The sequence below is a fragment of the Microtus pennsylvanicus genome, chromosome 14 (genome assembly GCF_037038515.1).
Source record: "Microtus pennsylvanicus isolate mMicPen1 chromosome 14, mMicPen1.hap1, whole genome shotgun sequence".
NCBI lineage: Eukaryota > Metazoa > Chordata > Mammalia > Rodentia > Cricetidae > Microtus > Microtus pennsylvanicus.
The window spans coordinates 71657432-71678043 of NC_134592.1; the positions used below are offsets into that span (position 1 = coordinate 71657432).

General features: G+C 42.9%; 1 protein-coding gene across 3 annotated transcripts in view; it reads right to left on the minus strand.

Annotated features, from left to right (window-relative positions):
- Snx13 (sorting nexin 13) overlaps nt 1-16191 on the minus strand; it is a 94627-nt gene extending 78436 nt beyond the window's left edge. The window contains exon 1 of one of the 3 annotated variants that reach the window (XM_075948400.1): nt 15734-16191. In XM_075948400.1, coding sequence (XP_075804515.1) covers nt 15734-16153 — 420 coding nt within the window. In that variant the 5' untranslated portion in view covers nt 16154-16191. The remainder of the gene's footprint in view (nt 1-15733) is intronic. The other 2 variants (XM_075948401.1, XM_075948402.1) reach the window with 2 other exon arrangements.
- Between the last annotated feature and the right edge of the window lie 4421 nt (nt 16192-20612).

Genomic DNA, 20612 nt, shown 5'->3' on the forward strand with positions numbered 1-20612 from the left:
TGAGCAACAGGCAGGGTTTTGAGTCTTTATGTCCTTGACATAACAAGAAATTGTTTCATAGAGAAAAGGACTGTTCAACTTTATTTTTCATAGCAAAAAAGGAAACATCAAAAACGAAGTTAAAATCTTGGAAAGCCATGTTTCTCAATCAGTTCCTATTCTCTAACACTGTTCTCTTCAGATTTTTCTGAGTAGTTCAGAAACTACAATAGATACATAACAGACATGACCCAGCACTATGTCTGGCATGCCTAGTTAGCGTGTCGCCTGGTCTGCTCACCTGGGGCCACACTGCAGCAGCTAAAGACACTGGAAGTCAGTCACCCTCTGCCCTCATCTGACTCTAATAGCTCCAGTCCTAGGGAACTAAGCTCACACACTTTAGCATGACTAAACTCAGTTTACACAACAACAAAGCTTCATCCACCAGTTGTGGTGGTTTGAATAAGAATGCCCCCATATATTCATACATAGATTTGAATGCTTGGTCACCAGGGCATGGCACTATTAAGAGATGCGGCCTTGTTGGAGTAGGTGTAGCTTTACTGGAGGAAGTAAGTCACTGGGGGGTGGAAGCTCAAGCCAGGCCTAGAGTCTCATTCTCTTCCTGTGGATCCAGATGTAGAACTCTCAGCTCCTTCTCCTGCACGGTGTCTGCCTGCATGCCACCATGCTCCCTACCATGATGATAATGAACTAAACCTCTGAACCTGTCAAACAGCCCCAATTAAATGTTTTCCTTTTTAAAACCCCTAAGACACCAGGGTTCCTCTCTAAGGACACAAAACTTGTATAACAGCAGCAGTTTGGGGGCACAAAGCAAAACCAAACATATTCATAAAGGGCCTATGTTTTTCCTTCATCCATATAGACTATAGTGCTGCAGAACACTGGGCTGCAGAGATGGCTCAGTGGTTAACAGCAAGAATTGCTATTGCAGAGGACTCTAGTTCAGTTCCCAGCACTGTTCTGGACAGCTTAAATACCTGTAACTCCAGCCTTCAGGGAAATCAGACAACTCTGGCCTTCACAGGCCCCTATACTCACAGCACATACCCACATATGCATGCATGGCCTTAGTTGGGGTTACTGTTACTGTGATTAAACACCATGACCAAAAACACAACTTGGGAAGAAAGGGGTGTATTTGGTTTATTCCTGTATATCACTGTTCATCACTGTCCTGAAGGAAGTTTCAAGCAGAACAAGAACCTGGAGGCAAGAGCTGATGCTGAAGTCATGGAGGAGCGCAGCTTATGTATGGGCTTACTCTCCATGGCTTGCTAAGCCTGCTTTATTATAGAACCCAGAACCACCAGCCCTGGGATGGCACTGCCAACAATTAAGAAAAGGCCCTCCAGGCATGCCTAAAGCGCGATCTTATGGAGGCATTTTCTCATCTGAGGCTCCCTCTCTCTGTTGATTCTAGACTGTGTCATGTTGCCATAAAACTAGACAGCACATATTTACACACAATTAAAAATAATTTTAGAAAAATCAAAAAATACTGAATATTTCTGTTATTTCCAATTCTTAGTTTCTGGGGTTTGTTTGTTTGTTGGTTTTGGGTTTTTTTTCTGTAATACCTATTCAAATGGAAATCATTTCTTTAATGGTAAGCGGACAAAGTAAGATTCGCACTGTGCAAACCTAATACTGGTAACCCTAATTCTTTTCCTACATAACAGGTAGCGTATGTTTAACACAGCAATATGAGCTACCACTCACTAAGTTATCAGTATTAGCTCAGGACCTTTGCTAGCTTTTAATACAGCTAACTCTAAGAACCCTTTCATGAGTAAGTTATATTAACAACTATACTCTAAAGATACAGAGAAAGATAAAAACAAAACAAAAGGTCACAGAAATGGTAAAGCCATAGAATGAGAGAATGAACTAAGCTTGATTTTAAAATCAAGGTACAATGTAGACTATTATTTTGTAGACTGCGAAGCAGTTCGTTTGTTTAATAGGGGACAGGTATTTCTGTACAGTAAATCTGCATAATCAAAGTAATTTTGCAAGACTGAAAACTTCAATTAATTATAGGAAAAAAACAGGAGTAAATAAGCCAGCACCTTAAACTCCTGGCCACTCTTTACGAATGTTACTGGGAATCTGCAGGTATTAAGGGAACTTTCAGTGTTCTGGCGCTGTCGGAGTTCAACATAAGCTTCCTTTAGAAGGCTAAGGTCTGTATGGTGGCAAGGCGAAAGATATCAAGTCAATAACTAACTCTGAAAGTACAAGGAGCTTCATATAACTCAAAGATGAGCCTTTTTAATCAAGATAAATTTAGGGAAGAGTCATGCAATTACATTGAACTGCAACTTTAAGAAAAAATGTATAAATTATTTTATTTTTTTAACTTGCAAATAAACATGAAAAATATCTTTATACTCAAATAAATATAACACAAAACATAAATATTATAAATGTTAAATATTCTGTGGAGCCTAATTTACTGAAGGTAATAAAAGGGATGAAGGTTAGGGAGAAAATTCCTAAAAGGTAAAAGTGTAGGCCTTAAATCATGGACAGAAAAGGAGAGTTGGGGAGGGGCCAACAACACACACAGTAACAGACAAGAAAGGGAAAGTCAAGTACAGAAAGGAAGGAGTAAGACGGGCTTCACCACAAAGGGCCTTGTGGCAGCGGAGAAAGTTACTGTAACAGAAACAGTGGCTCCCTGAGAACAAAACACTTCACTGTTACATGAGCCTGCCTGCAAGACTGCTGTATAAAGAGATGAACATTATCTATCTGCCTAAATATTCAGTTTTCATTTATGTAAACAAAAATTTTATTTGCAATAACATGGCCCTTTATACTGTGCATATTGGAGGGATTAATTTTACTGCTCCTCACTTTCTGGTTCCCTATAACAAATGTTAATAAGATTTAATGAATTATAAAACACACATCGACTTGACTTTCTAAGACTTTTATTTCAATTACTGGGAATGACTTTACATGAAACTTCATCAAGCTGACAAGAGTCCCAGGCTTTGCATATCAGAACACTGCATGACAATGACACTGGAGACATATAGTATGAGTAGTCTACAATTTCCTCTTTCCTTTCATCTATATTAAAGGTTTTGTGGGCCAAAGACACATAATTGTTAACCAAATTTTCTGATTATGACCAATTTACATTATACGGGTGTCATCCTTCTTGTTTTCCTCTTGAAAGTAGGTATGAATCTAATTCTTAAGATTTACACTAGAAATATAATGCCTACATTAAAAAGTTACTAAAAACTTTCAAAGGAAAACATTAAATTATATGGCTCAAAGAGAATGATTCTGTTTAGCATTTTAAAGCCTCTTCAATGAAACAAAAACAACAGAAGACAACTCAATAAATTCTAAGTCTGAAAAAGAAACTTCTTGCTATTTACAGCCAAAGAAATAACCATGCAGCAAAGGACTCACTCAGTGTCAGTTCTAAACAGGACTCAGCATGGACCACTTAGTACTCACCAAAACCTGCGGGGCAAGCACACCAAGTAGTGGAGAAAACTGCAGTTCAGAAAGGCTAGGCACTTCACCAAGGTCAAAAGATGCTTAGAATGACAAAAGTTGCATTCAAACTCAAGTACTCTGGGGCCAGTCACCTCTGCTAACCAAAAGCACCCAGCTCTTAAGAAGGTCTGTGACCTGCAGAGTGCCTCTCAGCTACTCTTCTACTGCTGTGACCAAACCCCTGGCCACAGCAGCTCAGAGAGCACAGTGTCTATGGTGTCAGGGGGCTGGAGCCCATGATGGCAGAGCAAAGGCAAGGCTTGTATCTGGAACAAATGGGGGCGGGAGGCAGAGAGCACAACCCTGGAGCCCACACCCAGTGACACACCTCCTCCAACAAGGCCACACTTCCTAGTCCTTCCCAAACTGTTTCAAGCCATTCTCATTCAAACCACCACAAAACATTAGAGGACCTATACAAACACAATCTAAGTTCACAAACATTCATGTTTTACATGAGTGTTAATTATTTAACTTTTTAAGTTACTAGACATTCATTCAAGGGTTCTTGACTGTAAAGTGAAATTTAACAAACCATGAAATATTGTGAAAGCCTAGGATCAAGCCACTGCCATATTTTGTGAAGAAAGAAAGAAAGAAAGAAAGAAAGAAAGAAAGAAAGAAAGAAAGAAAGAAAGGAAGGAAGGAAGGAAGGGCAACACATTACACTTATTGTAGTCTGATTAAGCATCAGTGTTGTTTGTTGTAAGAAAAAAGCAGGGTGCTGGAGAGATGGCTCAGTGGTTAAGAGCACTGGCTGCTCTTCCAGGCATGAGTTCAATTCCCAGCAACTACATGGTGGCTCACAACCATCTGTAATAAGATCTCACGCCCTTTTCTGGTCTACAGACATACAGGCTGGCAGAATACTGTATACATAATAAATAAATTCTTTTTCTAAAGTATATCTCAAGTTCAGAAACAGAAATCAGAAACCAACTACAAAGTACCTTATGGCTTGTAGAAACACTAGGTAACATACATCATCATATCTTGAAGTCACATCATTACCTGATAAATTTGTGTAATAACTGAAACACCCTGAAATTTTGTTTCACAATTAGCTCTTCCATTGAAGTCTATTTTACAACCTCCAAGCCTCAAGAGATGATGACCTGAAAGGCCATTTTTTGCATATGTTCATTGTTAAACAACAATGAGAAAACTTAAAAACACACAATGCAAGGGACTACATATCTATTTTGTTCCAAACCACAAGCAGGCTAAAAATAGTCTCAATGTTTCAGGAACAAAAGCCATCCTAGATTATACAAAGCAACATCCAAGGACTTTTCAGAATACCAGGTTAAGGTCAAAGAGTCATAATTCACCTTTGTGTTTTTCAGAAGTGCATGAGACTTAACTATGTCAGTAAACTGGAGAAAATGGTGTTATAGAGTCAACAATGATGAACTATCTCAGTTGACACACACTAGCTTCTCATGCTACTGAATATGCTATGCAGATCATCACAGCTTCAACAGCTGAACAGAGTAGAAATGGATTATTAACAGTCAACTCTCCTGGTACATATTATTCTGTAAACAATGGGTGAATACATGTACAAAATGACACTCAGTGCTCTGTGTAACTAAGAAGCATTTTAATCTGAAGAAGGATGCTTAAAAGAAATCCCACACTAGCTCAGACGGTTATTTATTTAGGGGTAGACTCACAAGTCACAATCCTCCGCTGGCATGGAGAACAGCAACCGAATCCCGCAGCAAAAGAGGCTGGACGAGCGCTTTACATCGGCATAGTATAAGAGAGCACAAGTAAGTGGGCAGGTAATTGAAAGGCCACTGGCAGTAGGAATTCCAACACTCTCCCCTTTGTTTAAATAAGAGAGTTCTAAGCCTAATACAAAATTATATACAATAAGAACAAATATATTCAATAATTATCCTATCCTAATGAGTTTAAGTCTTGTATAATAAATAACCTGGCCAAGTCATGAGAGGAAAGTAACTACAACTATCTAGTCTTCAACCCCATCGAAGACCTAAGAAGGGAGATAATATTATTTGAATAGGCAGGAAGTGCCATCAAGCAACTTCCAAAATGTACAACAAATGACAGAGACAACTGGCTACCTGGACAATCACACCAAAGTCTCATTTGCAACTTTGAAGCAACAATCTTTGCCTAAGGCCTAGAGTAACTGACAGACCATTTTCAGAGGCAGGAAATTTTTTAGAAGCGTTTTACACTGTCTTGGCAAGATTTGACAGTCTTTTTCTTTGTGTCTTGCTTATCCATTTCCAGATACCATGTACCTTGTCAGTGGTTTAGGCATGGGCAGTTCCTTGCCCAAAGGTCAATCATGCCAAGAAGAAAACAAACTCTGAGTTGAGTGTATTTGGTGCTCAACATTCACTTGGGAATAGATCAGTGCACTGTATGGCAAATATAGCTTTTACTCAAAAAAAAGGGGGGGGGGAGTTATATGCTGCATGGTGCTACCCAGAGTTTAGGTAGTGAGGATGACTCCCACTCCGCAGTCCTAGAGGGAGAGGTGAACTACATCCACCATATTTAAAACCTGAGAGAAGCGGACCCAGCACCCAGGGCCACTGAGACCAAGCTGCTTAGCATTTTAAGAAACCCTTCTGATCAGAAAATAATTACAGATATGCAATAAAGAAAAATCCAGATAAAAAAGACCTCTAAATGGGTCACAGTGTTGGATAATATTATATCCTTCTGGAGTCTTTGATGGAGTTGAAGAATTTATAGCTATAGTTACAGTTTTCCTTAGTTATGATAAAAGATAAAGTAGATATAAATACTGTAACTGTAATTCTTGCTTGGTACCTGTTTTGTTATATGTAAGTTTACTATTTTGAAGTTAAAGCTTTCCTTTTTGTTTAAACAGAAAAGGGGAAATGGTGTGGGAGGTCTTTCTGTCTGTGTTGCTTTTATTGATTAATGAATAAAGAAACTGGCTTGGCCTATAGCATGGGAGGAGGAAGGCAGAGTTGGAGAGAAGCCATGGAGCTGCCAGAGTCAGACATGCCGAAACTTTGCCAGTAAGCCACTGTCACATGGCGATACACAGATTAAAAGAAATGGGTTAAATTAATATGAGTTAGCCAATAAGAAGCTAGAGCTAATAGGCCAAGCAATGATTTAATTAATACAGTTTCTGTGTGATTATTTCGGGTCTAAGCTGGGGGGGGGGGGGCTGGAAACCAACAAGCAGCCTCCTGCAACATTAATCCAGAGAATCTGATAGCACCTGCACATTTTAGAAGTGTGCCTGCCCTCAAATTTCTATCTCTGAAATCAATGACTACATTTTTATTCACACACATATATTTGTAAACATTAACAGCAACATTAAAAACCATCAAGCTGAAACATTCTACAAAGCACCATGAAAATCATTAGAGATAATTTAGGTGCATGTCTAAAGATGTATAGATGTCCCAGGCAGGGGTGGTGCACGTCTTTAAGCCCAGCACTCAGGAAGCAGAGACAGATGGATCTCCGTGATTTTGAGGCAAACCTGGTCTATAAGAGCTAGTCCCTGGACAGCTAGGGCTGTTGCACAGACAAACTGTCTCCGGACACTCACAGATGTGTAGATGAATAAAAATTTTAGGGACTCATGAAATCAGAATACCATGTAATCAGAGAAACAAGATAAAAATTTACTTCATCAAATTCATAGTTCATTACAGATAAATTACAACCTGTTATATTTTTCCCCTGATGAAGAAACAAAGACACTTACATTCCTAACTCAGGCCCTCCCTGCTCAACTGCCTCTTTTCTTTTCCTCACTATTTTTTACGGAGGGGGAGGTGGAAGTAATTCAACTATCTAGAAATAAAATGGTCAGCCCATGTACTTAACTATATAAAATTTCTAAAACATAAATATAAAAATAATTATTGTGATACCTTAAATTCATTGTAGACAATCTTATCTAAGTTATTTTCCACCTGTATTAATTTTTCTTGAGGAGATGTTTAATATTTATTCTGTCAACACATACTTCAGTGTAAAGTACCCAATTTAAAGTGCTATTTAGACTTTGGGGACACAACTTTAATGATCAGTCTCAAGTACTCACACTTACAGGAAAGTAAATAAACAGAGATCAGACCAGAGTACATGCACTATTTTCACTAGGGTAATGGGATTTGGCATCTGTCTGTAAAATGTGATAAAACCACTCTAAGGATACATAAGAGTCTTTAGAAAAAGAAGAAACAGACTCAAAGGCCTTACGGGCTTAGTTTAGTGGCAGACAGCAGACTCCCAACACCACAGAATAGAGAAAGAACAAACCAGGGCTCACAGGGCTCCTCCTCCAGCTCCTGACTGCTCTTCAGAGCACCTGTCGGGAATTGTGGGATGCTGAATCAGAGCTGCCAGTCATCATCCCAATGCACGAGCAGCTGCACCTGGCCTTGGAGGGTGAAGGCAAGTGATACTCAACTCTAAACCACAGTCTCCAACCTTCTTTCCCTCTTAATTTCACTCTTTAATAAAATGCCTTGTTTCACTCTGACGACAGAATCTGAAAGGCCTCAGTTCTGACAGCCGAAGTGGCCCAGAACTAAATTTAGCCATGACAGTGAGGTTTCTGAGCACAGGTTTCCAGTGTGACCCACATTACCAGATCGTCTTCCAAGTCTTCTAACACAAAGTAGCCATACTCTCACTTGGTAAACAGGTCTACCTTTAACACAATTTTAACTAAGGCCTTGGCAATAGTATCTACAACAAGTTTCAATTTTCTTTTTATGAATTTACCAAGCTATTATTATCTCCGTTTTACTGAGAAGGAAACCAATGCTTACAAAGTCCACAGGACTACTTCAGGATCCACCTTACACAGGGATCGGCAACTCGAGCCTCTGAACACTCAGCATACGGGTTATTTGCATGTTGTCTCCCTAATGAGATTGGTACAGACTTAAGGACACATCACCACTATTCCAACATGTGTGTTTGCTTAACTATAACCACCTTTCAAAGTTTAAAATGATTTAAAAGCTATCATTTGCTTCAATTCAAAGTTCCCTTTCCTGAATATTTAAGAAAATATTTGCATAATAAAACCTGACTCTGAAACTGAATTCTAGAGTTGTGTCAAGTGACGAAACATACCAGTTTGTGAAACCACAGAATTTCAAGACACAGTTTGTTTAAGCTGTAACCTGAGAAACTTGCTCAAGAAAAGAAATCTGTGAAATCCTTCATCTTTCCCATCAAATGGCTCATCAGCGAGCAGCCCAGGGAAATGCAGGGCAGACCTAGTTTTCCCTTCCTAGCTCATGTTCCCTAGTGTTCACTGCTGCTTAGCTGAGTCGCTCTGTTGATCCCGCTATCACAGTCTACCTCAATATGCCCTCAAGCCTTTTACTGTAAACTAGAATTGACAGAATCATCAGGAAGCATGAGGACTACACACAGCAGGAATATTAAATCAGAACACAGCACCTTTATCATCTGCAAGTGGGCATGGACATGCAGGTCGTGTTTACATTCAGAGTTGTACAGCAAAACATTCTACAATGATCATATGATGTATCAAGGTCTGAAAACTCTTAAAGCTTATTTCCTGCTCCCTCCTGACATTGATTTCCCCAGATAAACTATAGAAAAGTTTGTAAATACATAACAATTAGTGCCATAGTGCTTCTCATCATAATCTAATAATATACCAATTATACAACCCTTTATCAATTTCTGAGGGAATTGATCATCAAACTAGATGGAGATTTACCTAACACACAAAAGGCCCTTAGGTTTCTGGTTGTGGTGTTAACTAAAATATCACCTCGTTTTGCTTTGTTTGCAATCATATCACCTCTGAATATACAAGAGTCATGGTGACACATACCCAGAACCCCAGCTCAAAAGACTGGAAGATCTAAAAATCTATGGCCAACTGGTGCTACATGCTAAGGCCCCACTGCAAAACAGAGGAATTAAAAATGAGAGACTATAGGCATGACAAATTAAAAATAATAAAAATAAACACTTTATGTTAAGTATCCAATCTCTGAAAATTTGGAAAAAATGCAAAAGTTAAGTCCTTTAAAATTCTTGAAAATAGGTATACCGTAATTATTTTCCAAGTAAAAGTAAATCTTAAGTTGGGGGCGGAGCATGCACATGATGGAGGGAAACATGCCTGCCACAGTCTGAGATCCAAGGAACAGGCTGTAAAATCAGTTCTCTTTATCCACCTTCACATGAGGAGGGAAACATGCCTGCCACAGTCTGAGATCCAAGAAACAGGCTGTAAAATCAGTTCTCTTTATCCTTCACATGGAGGAAACATGCCTGCCAGTCTGGAGATCCAAGGAACAGGCTGTAAAATCAGTTCTCTTTATCCACCTTCACATGAGGAGGGAAACATGCCTGCCACAGTCTGAGATCCAAGGAACAGGCTGTAAAATCAGTTCTCTTTATCCTTCACATGGAGGAAACATGCCTGCCACAGTCTGAGATCCAAGGAACAGGCTGTAAAATCAGTTCTCTTTATCCACCTTCACATGAGGAGGGAAACATGCCTGCCACAGTCTGAGATCCAAGGAACAGGCTGTAAAATCAGTTCTCTTTATCCTTCACATGGAGGAAACATGCCTGCCACAGTCTGAGATCCAAGGAACAGGCTGTAAAATCAGTTCTCTTTATCCACCTTCACATGAGGAGGGAAACATGCCTGCCACAGTCTGAGATCCAAGGAACAGGCTGTAAAATCAGTTCTCTTTATCCACCTTCACATGAGGAGGGAAACATGCCTTTCAGTCTGGAGATCCAAGGAACAGGCTGTAAAATCAGTTCTCTTTATCCACCTTCACATGAGGAGGGAAACATGCCTTTCAGTCTGGAGATCCAAGGAACAGGCTGTAAAATCAGTTCTCTTTATCCACCTTCACATGAGGAGGGAAACATGCCTGCCACAGTCTGAGATCAAGGAACAGGCTGTAAAATCAGTTCTCTTTATCCACCTTCACATGAGGTCTGCAGATTCAACTCAGGTCGACAAGCTTGTACGACAAATGCTTTTATGTGCTGAGCCATCTCACAGGACCCCATATGAAAGTTCAGGGATGGGGACTTCAGATCCCCTGCACCATAGATGATTCTAGCAGCACATACCTGGAGTCTGTTACTTCTCTGCTGGGGCAATGGGCACAGGAGATACAAGCGGCTCACTGGCCAGCTAGGCTAGCAGAGTAAGTGGGGTCCAGGTTCAGAGAGATTCTGTTTCACATGTAAGGCAGAGAGCAGCAGAAAATGACACCCTTCCAAAACCCTTGGGTTCCACAAAGCACAGGCAAGAGCACACACGTATGTGCAAATGCTCATGCATGCATGCACACATACAAACACAAGATAAATAAATTTTAAAGACAGAAAACTCATGTAACAATAGAAAATATTGGCAAACACAGTTCTGATAAGGGGTTACAATTTAAAACACAAGGGATTCCAACCATTTAAGAAAACAACCTATTCCAATAGTAAGCAAAGGATATGAAAGACCTACTATGGTCAACATGAAGATGAAAAACTGTTCACCATCAGGAAAATGCAAATTAAAGCTACAATGAAATATTACTTCATATCTGCTTGTTAGAATAGCTACTATCGAAAAGATCAAAGATACCAACAGTCCCATGGAAACTAGCATAGCTGTCAAGGAATAGGATACATGGCCATTCTTCAAAAACTGAGGCAGAACTACTATTCGCTCCTGCAATACAAAGAACTCTATGTCAAAGGGGTATGTGCACTGTGCTCATGACACTTCTCGTAGCATCCAGAGAGGTGATCACCTTCAGTGTCCATCAGGATGAATGCACAGGAGAGGGTTTTCTCCAAGGTGGGTGGGCATGCAAGCAGGCACAGGAAACCCAGTCCACCAAGCCAGGGAAGAAGTGCTTCAGTCTCACACAGGGAAGAGATGTCCGGTTGGCCTAAGGCTACAAAGTTTCTAATAGGGAGATATTTCAAGGTGAGTGGCTTAATCCCAGCTCTCCAGAGGGAGAGGCAAGCAGACAGATCTCTTGAGGTCATGATCAGCCTGGTCTACATAGTGAGTTCCAGGACAGCCAGGGTTTAGTGAGACCCTGTCTCAACAAAACAAAATAATATTCAGCTTAGCTCTTCTAAACACACCAAAGAAGGAAAGTGTACACTACCAACCAGGGTCATTCCAGTGAAAACCTTCTACGCCCTTTGCAAAGTCCTTTCCACACCTCTTCACATGCCGCAAATACTGATAAGCCTCCAGAGTTCTTGCTCTGGTTAGCAGCCTTTACAATGCCATTAATTAATAATTAAAGAAGCAGCTCATATAGTTTAAGGATTAATCGATCCCAAGAGTATTTCCACCATAAATATACTAATCAATAAATCCAGCCATAGTATTTTACATAGTACTACAGGCAAGTGTGTGTGTATAGTCAGTCATGTACGTAAAGGGTCCCTAGCAGCTCAGACCTTTTTTCCTTGATACCCAATCATCCACAAGCATTTCTGGAAGTCTCCATGGCCACATAACTTTGCAACAGGCCATAACTGTATCACTTTCCTTCTGAGTCAATCACCCATGGAAAGCAATGAGCAGTCCTCCAGAGAGGAAACTGATTTCATTTTCTCTGTGCAAGTATCATCCTAATTTATCTGAACCACAAGGCCTTTTCATTCCTTAACAAGCTGGGACTTCTAGGAGTCCTGCTTAAGGCCTTTTCCATCTGTTTTGTGTCTGCTAACCTTGAAGTAAAACACCAGTATTCATATCTAAAAATCGAAAACACTGTCATAAACTCACTTAGTGCCACACACTCACAAACCCAGGCACTTCTGTCTCTCACTGTCTCTCTCTTCTGGTTGTGGGTTGTCTGTTTTTGAGGAAGGGACTCCCGTAGCCCAGACTGGCTTTAGAACCAAATGTCGGCCTTGCTCCTCAAGTTTACACTTCTCAAGTGCTGGAACTGCAGGTCTGAACCATCCAGCCCAGTCACTATTTGTGCACTCACAGAAATGACAACTACCTGACAACTGATCACACAAACCAATGGTATGCCATTATTCCCAGAATCAACCTGGCACATTTCCTCCACCGCCTATACCTTTACTTTGCTGTCAAACTCCCAGACTCATAGCCCTAGAACAGCTTCTAAAATAAAGAAAACCTTAAAAGTTTACTAATGAAATTCAGTGATATTTAACAATATCTTAATACTGAGAAAATTCACACTAATTAAAACACATTCTGAAGTTTAAAAAGTCCCAATATTGAGATGTAAAGTTAACTATTAATAAGCAAAAGGCCAGAACCTATTAAGCAAATAATTTTCAACCATATCATGATAAATTTTTGCAAATCTTATGGGAGAAACATTGAAAATACTAAGTCCTAATAGGGACCAAAGCAGAGGAAGAAATCTTAACTGCATATTAAAAAGTAGTTTCCTCACTCCTGCTGGAAAACATGAAGACACACGAATACACAAAATGAACAGTCTTCCAAATAAGTCAACTGCTTATTTAAAAATTTTTAAAGCAAAAACTGAAGCCAAAAGTTAAAAACAAGGGCTGCCTAACTAGGCCTACACTTTCAATTCACACAAATGTCTTTTCACAGGCTTCAAAGTTTGATGTACGTATTAGTTTGCTTAATTGAGTAATGTTCCCTTTTGCCTTACTTAAAACAGCTCTTAATGAATAACTCATGCATTATCTCATTTCCGCCGTTTCAATTAAATCTATAATTTGATACATGCAGAACTGGATAGTTTCGTGTAAATGCTGATTATTGATATTACGATCACATATCTATGTATGCCCACTTCGTTGTTTCTGTTTTTAATTAAGACCAGCATAGTGACAACATCAGAAATGGAAAGGACGTGAAAGGACAGGAATGGAGGGAAGGAGGGAAAGGAAGACGGGAAGAGGGAGGACTCTACACTGTGAAGAGACACAGCACAGAACTTGAATGAGAGCATTCAAGTGTGACTCTTGCTCTCGTTTTTAACTCTCAACCTGCTTTGTCAGGAAGCCAAAAGTGACAGCCTCACTGACCTTAACTCTCTGTCTGGTTTCTGTCCAGGGAAACACCTGCTAAGCGTGACCAATAAAAAGATTAGGAAAACCCTTCAGGAGGCAGTGCATCCCTGTAGATTCGGAGATCTAACATTAACTAAATCATCCCCTAAACCCGAAGACCTGGTGACTGGTGTTTCCACTTGCAGACAGACATACCTATGCGTTCGCACACACACACACACACACGAAGTCATTTGTATCTAAAACACTTCAAAATTGGACTATTTACTGGGCTTTAAAAAGAAAAGCCAGAGAAGAAAGCTCAGCAAAAAAGCTTCAAGTAATGAATTCTCTTCTGTTCAAACGCTGACCTTATTGAGAAAAGGAAGTAAGATGTTTTCAAACTGGTCGAGAAAGCTGAGCACTACTGAGGACAGCTGAGCAAAGTGGTAGGTCCTGAACAGAGTCAGCTAACAACTGTCTGACCTTGGACATGTCTCTGGACTTCAGTCAGTTTGTCTACAAAATGTCTACGGAAAATCACAGATGAGATCAAAGGACAATTTAATCTGAGTTTTACTTTAGAGAGGCAGCCCAAAGTAGTGCTTGATAAAATAATTCCATAGGAACTACCAACAGTGGAACACTACCAAGCCAATGTGCTGTCCACACACAGGTACACACACAGACACATGCTGCAACAAGGGAAGGTTTACTACTGTGACCTGTTTAAAACACTTTACTGAAACTAAGCCGTATAAAAATACAGAAGCTTAGAATGAATGCTCGGCCTATCCAAACCAAGACAGTTACGCTGGCATTAGCTCACTATTTTCATCGTGAAAAGAAAACTCTAAAAAGTCCTATCAAAAGGACATGCCATACTACACAAACACAGGCAACTCTGAAAAGTTACTAACACTAATATAAGGCAGCTTCTCGCCGAAATATGAGAATAAAAGAAACTGAACTGCTATTTGCTTTTTTAAATATACAACTAATGAAAAGTTACAGTAGACCACATTCTGTGACAATGAAGGTAGCCAGAAAACTAAAAATAAAATGTAGAACTGGGAAACGTGAGGTGAACTTCTAACAACTAGAAACGCGTGGTTCCTTAGTTAACAGTCAACCGGTAAGGATTTCTCAGGTGCGACATATATGCCAGGCTCAGGACACAGACGACAAACGACGCTGCTGCTTCTTAGTTAGCCAAGTTCCAAAGGCTTGGAAAGTTCAAGTGTGTCTTACTGTACCGTCGCTCAGAGCACAGTAAAAGCCACTTGTCTCAAATATTTTATTTCCCTTTCAGGCCAGTGTAGGACTGCTTCCCAATGATCACTAATGCTGCTTATGACCCTCACAGCAGCTCACAAGAATGCCCACACCTGTCCCTGACATCGGGATCCTCACAGAACATCAAGTGCGCACGGTGCTAGGGTTTCCCTAAACCCACAGCGTCAGCCATCCACACCTGCACGGACCATTCGCACAGCCATGTCACCTCCGGCCACTAACCGAGCAGCCCCGAGTAAGTCCTACCCCGTAAGGTTTTGCCAGTGCAGGCAAACTCTACTTCTTCAAAGTGGGCACTGAGAAAAGGGAAACCGATTGGTCCATCGCCGCTGCCCTACTTCCATTTCGGGACACTGGAGAAAAACTGTTCCGAGGGGGTCATGAAGGTGGACGCACGGCCAACTGAACTTTGAGACCGGGGCACCGACTGCGGGAACGCGACGGGAAGCGGGGGCCGAGGCGGAGGGCGCGAGGCCGGCGAGTCGAGGCGGCGGCAGGCAGAGCGGCTCGGGCCGGCTGCCCCCGGCAGGATGCTGGCCCAGCCCGGGGAGGCCGAGCGGGCCCGGTAGCCCGGGGACGCGGACCGGGCGGAGGCCGGCCTCGGGCACCGGGACGCGGCGTGGGGGGACACAGCGGCGGCCGCCTCGGGGCAGCGGGGCGCGGACGCCGGGAGGCAGCGGCGGCCGGAGGAGGTGGAACTCTGCCGAGTCAGCACCGCGCCCACTCGGGGGCACTTGTGGGAGCCCGCGGCCGCCCAGGAGGGCCGGGTCGAGCCGGGTCCGGTGGAGCCGCCGAGCGGGTCGGGCCCAGGGCCGGCGTCGGTGCCGCTCGCCCGCCCGCCCGCCCGCCCGCCCGCCTCTCAGGTAAACAGTGGGGCGCCGCTTACCTCTGTTAACATCATTCCACCCCGGGGGAGTGAGGTCCTCCCTAACCTCGCCGCATGGCAGCAGCCGTCGCAGCAGCGGAAACGACCCGGGTAGCCGCCAACGGCGGCAACTGCTGCTTCAGTCCCGTCCCGGGCGGCGGCTGGACTCGGCTCCGCTGGCTTCCCCCCGGACGGGCCGCTCGCGACGGACGCGCCGCCATCTTGGAAGAGCGACGTCCGCGTCTCCCCGCGACGTGCGCTCCTATTGGCCGGCGCGCCGGGCGCGGGCGTCTTGTGACCGTCTCCATGGCGCCGGCGCGCGCAGGGGCGGAGGCGGCGGGCGCTGGGCCGCACGCGACCGGAGTGCTGGACGGCCGGCGGGGTCGGGGATCCCAGGGGAGGCAGGGACGCCGGCGGGGGTCGCGGCGGAGGGACGTCCATCGCGCATGTCCCGCGACGCCGCCGAGGAGAGCCGAGGGCGCTCGGGGCACGCTCGGGACGGCGCCTCCGGGCGCGGGGACCTGAAACTGCAGCCGCCCCCGCCCGCCCGCGCCGCGCTGCTCCCCGAAACTTGGGCAGAAACTTGTCGCCCTACCTCCCCAGCGCTCCGGATCGAGTCGTCCGCTGGGCGAGCGACAGGTTGTCGGTGTGATCCCGGGCGGATCGTCTTCTTCACCCCGATCCTGGCACAGTTAGGGCTGCTGCCTCGCTGATTGGCCAGAAGCTGCCGAAGCTCGAAGGCTTAGGGTTTCTCCCATGGAGACTCTTAAAAACCAAGCGGCTTTTGCCCGGCAGCTGCAGTCTCCATAGCATTATTGGGGTTTATTTTTAAAGTTGTATATAATTTATATAATGTGTTTATCTGCCCAAAGAAACTGGTGTCAATAGATGTCTCCGTCAGTAGTCCCGAAGTGAATGAGAGCTGCTGAGACCAGGGCACCTCTCTCAGTCCACCTGTTAGGTGAATTCTAGTAAAACAGCGCCCACTTCTTCCTGACTGGCCATGAAGGAGTTTTCCTGAAGAACCTCGGCCATTACCAACGAATTTGCAAGGAAACTGAGAAGTGTTTGGACTTGGGAACGCATCGCGTTCTCACAAAAGGTTTATTATAAAAGGGATTGTGGAAAACTAAAGCCAGCACTTACTTCCTGTGTACTGGAATCTTTGCCCTTAACAATGGTACTATTGTGCTAAATGTAATTTAAGGATGTGCTCGTAAATTCTAACAGCGAGGAAAGCAACTGCATTACAAACCCTGTATTATCTCCCTTCGCTTGTGTCCACCCGAAGAAAAATTGATTTAAGCAATCATGTACTTAAAAAAAAACTGCTCCATTTAAAGTAGTAGCAAAGAAGTTTTTGTTTTACTCCGCAACTTATATCTAATTTCTCCTTTGCCGGAACAAGGGCATTCTAACTTCTGCAATACAATAAAATATATTTCCGGTGGTGACAGATTAATCTATAAATAGGAAGCAAGATTGAAAACTACAAACTGCATTGATATTAAGAGAAACCAAGAGAAGAGACGACAAGGAACCTGGAAGAAGATACTGTTCCAACCTGTAAATAAGAATGCAGAAGGTTCATTAATGTTTAAAATAGCAACTAGTGAATTAAAACTTTAATTCAGGTGTCTAGCCTGAGTAGTGTGTTCTGTTTTTCCATCGTTTTCCCTTCCTAGAAGCAAGATTCTTTCACTTGGTAGGAAGGAGCATTTCTTTTTCTTTTTTTTTTTTTGTTTGGTTTGAAACAGGTTCTCTGTGTAGCCCTGGACCCTGGCTGTGCTTGAACTTGCTCTGAAGACCAGGTTGACCTTGGACACAGAGACCTCTCTGCCTCTGCCACTGCCTCCTGAGTGCTAGAATTAAAGGTGTGCTCCACCATCGCCAGGATATATTCACTTTTTTTAAAAGTAGTAAATTAGGAGCCCTCAATGAGCACACGCAAAGCCGGGGGTTAACTCCCCAGCAGCACAGAAATCAGGTGTCTTAATAGTTGTCTGTGATCCCAGCTCTTGGGCTGTAGAGCCTGGAGAGTTGGAAATTCAGGGTTAATGTTAATTTAAAAACAAATAAAGCAAGTTCAAGGCCATCCCAGGATAAATGAGAGCCCATGTGACAAGAGAGGAGTGGAAATTTGAGTGTGGGCATGCCATTAGCATTCAGAACTTTGTAAGTCTGGGAACAAATCACAATTCCCAGCCCTTCCAATCTAATTTCCCAGCCAGAATCTTTTAATAAGACCTAAAAATTCCTACGCTGATTGGCATCCCGGCCTCCACCTACCCCCTACCCCCCAACACCTTCCACACAACTGTTTCTATTAGGCACTTTGTTCTAGCTACACAGGCCGATTCCCTGCTCCTATAATAACTGGGCATCCTAGTGCCCAAAACCCTGGCACAATGAACTCTATCCGGAAGAATCTTACCAAATACCAGCAGAGACACGTTTGCCTCCCATCTAAAATGTTGCCCCTTCCCTACCATCTTCTCCTCTTTGCTCTGGTCTCTTTTTCATGGTAGCTGTGCTTGCGAGTTTCTTCTTATTTTCTGTCTCCTAGTAGAATGCAAGCTTCGAGGAATCAGGAATTTCTCCTATGTTCTGTGATCTCTCCTTAGTGGGCCAAGTGCTGGACGGGTTAGTATGTGGCACAGAGAAGATGCTCAATGATTCTTAAATGAACAGTGAGACATTGCCCAAGAGACCTCAGGAAAACACCCTAGTGAAAACCAGAAACAATCCCTTTGTGTTGAAAATTAAACTACTTAAAAAGTAAGGTTGCACATTCTTATTTTGCAATTCTGAACTATATCTCTAGATGTCTTGTTACTTTTTGATAGAGTCTCAGTGTGTTCCTCTAGCTGGCCATGAACTCACTCTTAGCCAGAATGACCTTGAATTTTCAGTCCTGCCTCAGCTCCTGAGCAGCCAGGATTACTAGCCTGTCCAACAAAGCCTGGTTTCTCTTGACTGTCTTACACATATGTTGGATGTGCGTCAATTTACTAGCAAGGAAAGCAATCAAATAAAATACATTATTGCAGAAAGTTACGGAAATTGAGTTATGTAGCTGGAAAAGAAAATGCTTACAGAAGCAAGTAACTTAAAAATCTAAACAAAGTAAGCCCCGGTTTAGAAAGGGTCACAACTTCTTTCCGCGTGGCCTCAAGGACATCCTATTCCTATTCCTATCAGCTGCTTGGAGGAAACCTGAGGCTGGAGGATGCTGGACTGGTGATAAGAAATTTAAAACAAAACAAGCTTTCTTAAGAAGCACATGACCCTGTGAAAAGGCTGGTCCCACAGCTGTGTGGATCTGCCTGGTGAACCTTGGAGAGGATATCACAGAAGAGGGGCTAAGGGAGTTAAGCCCTAGATACTTAAAACAGGCCCCCGACCTTGATGTCAAAGCCTTCAGAGACTGAATGTCCATTGCCAATTTCTTTGGTTTTCAAACAAAAACTATCTCTACATATTGAGCTCCCCACAAATTGGATCTAATTTCATTTTGAGAAACTGAAAAAGCATATGTCATTTACTTCCCAAATGAATTGCATCTCTCCAGCAATTTTCATATTTACATTTTAGCAGCATAGGCCAATTTTAGTTCTATTTCTAACTCACAATGATACAGACTCACAGTATACAATGTAGTGCTATGATACATGTATTCACTTAAAAATAAAATTAGCAAAATTGTATCTTGTATTATCTTCATGTTGAAACCTTCAATATCCTCACTTTTAACAAATTTGAAACAAGTTATACACTAATGGTGTACATGGTCCTGTCCTGATCACTGAGTCTTAAACTTTAACAAAATCCAGAAACAAAACCAGGAAAGCAGAACTGGAGTAACATACTGGCCACAGCCACATTCTAAGAACAGACAACAGGGCATCCGCATTCTGCTCGATGTTAGGAGGATAATTCAAATCAGGCAAGCTTTGAAAAGCCCAGGATATCCTTTCCTTGTTGAGGATATACTGACCCGGCTCATTAAGACAGAAATAATATGGGGGCTTCTGCTACCAGCACACAGAACCCCAAAATGATAATATTCATTTATCTCTGCAATAATAGCTGTAAAATAAAATTACACTAAGATCTTTATAGAAGCACATACTTTGAATATGTAAAAGCTGATACCTTAGTAGTATAATAATGGTGTTCCAATCGATAGTTTTATAAACAAATACTTTGGCCGAGCGTTGTCTCAGTGGATAAAAAGCTTGTCATGTGACCCCTAGGCCCTGAGTTCTGACCACCAAGAACACCATAACCCTGTCTCTCCTCCAGGGAGAAGAAGTTTGAAGGCCAGCTTGTCTGGTCTCTGCAACAGAAAAGTACCAGAGACTGCCTCCAATAAAGTAGAAGGCAAGGATTGCCAGCTGTGGTCCTCTGCCCACACGTGTGCCCTAGCACATGCATGCCGCCCCACACACATTATGCAAACATTATGTGGTCCTCTGCCCACACGTGTGCCCTAGCACATGCATGCCGCCCCACACACATTATGCAAACATTATGTGGTCCTCTGCCCACACGTGTGCCCTAGCACATGCATGCCGCCCCCACACATTATGCAAACATTATGTGGTCCTCTGCCCACACGTGTGCCCTAGCACATGCATGCCGCCCCACACACATTATGCAAACATTATGTGGTCCTCTGCCCACACGTGTGCCCTAGCACATGCATGCCGCCCCACACACATTATGCAAACATTATGTGGTCCTCTGCCCACACGTGTGCCCTAGCACATGCATGCCGCCCCACACACATTATGCAAACATTATGTGGTCCTCTGCCCACACGTGTGCCCTAGCACATGCATGCCGCCCCCACACACATTATGCAAACATTATGTGGTCCTCTGCCCACACGTGTGCC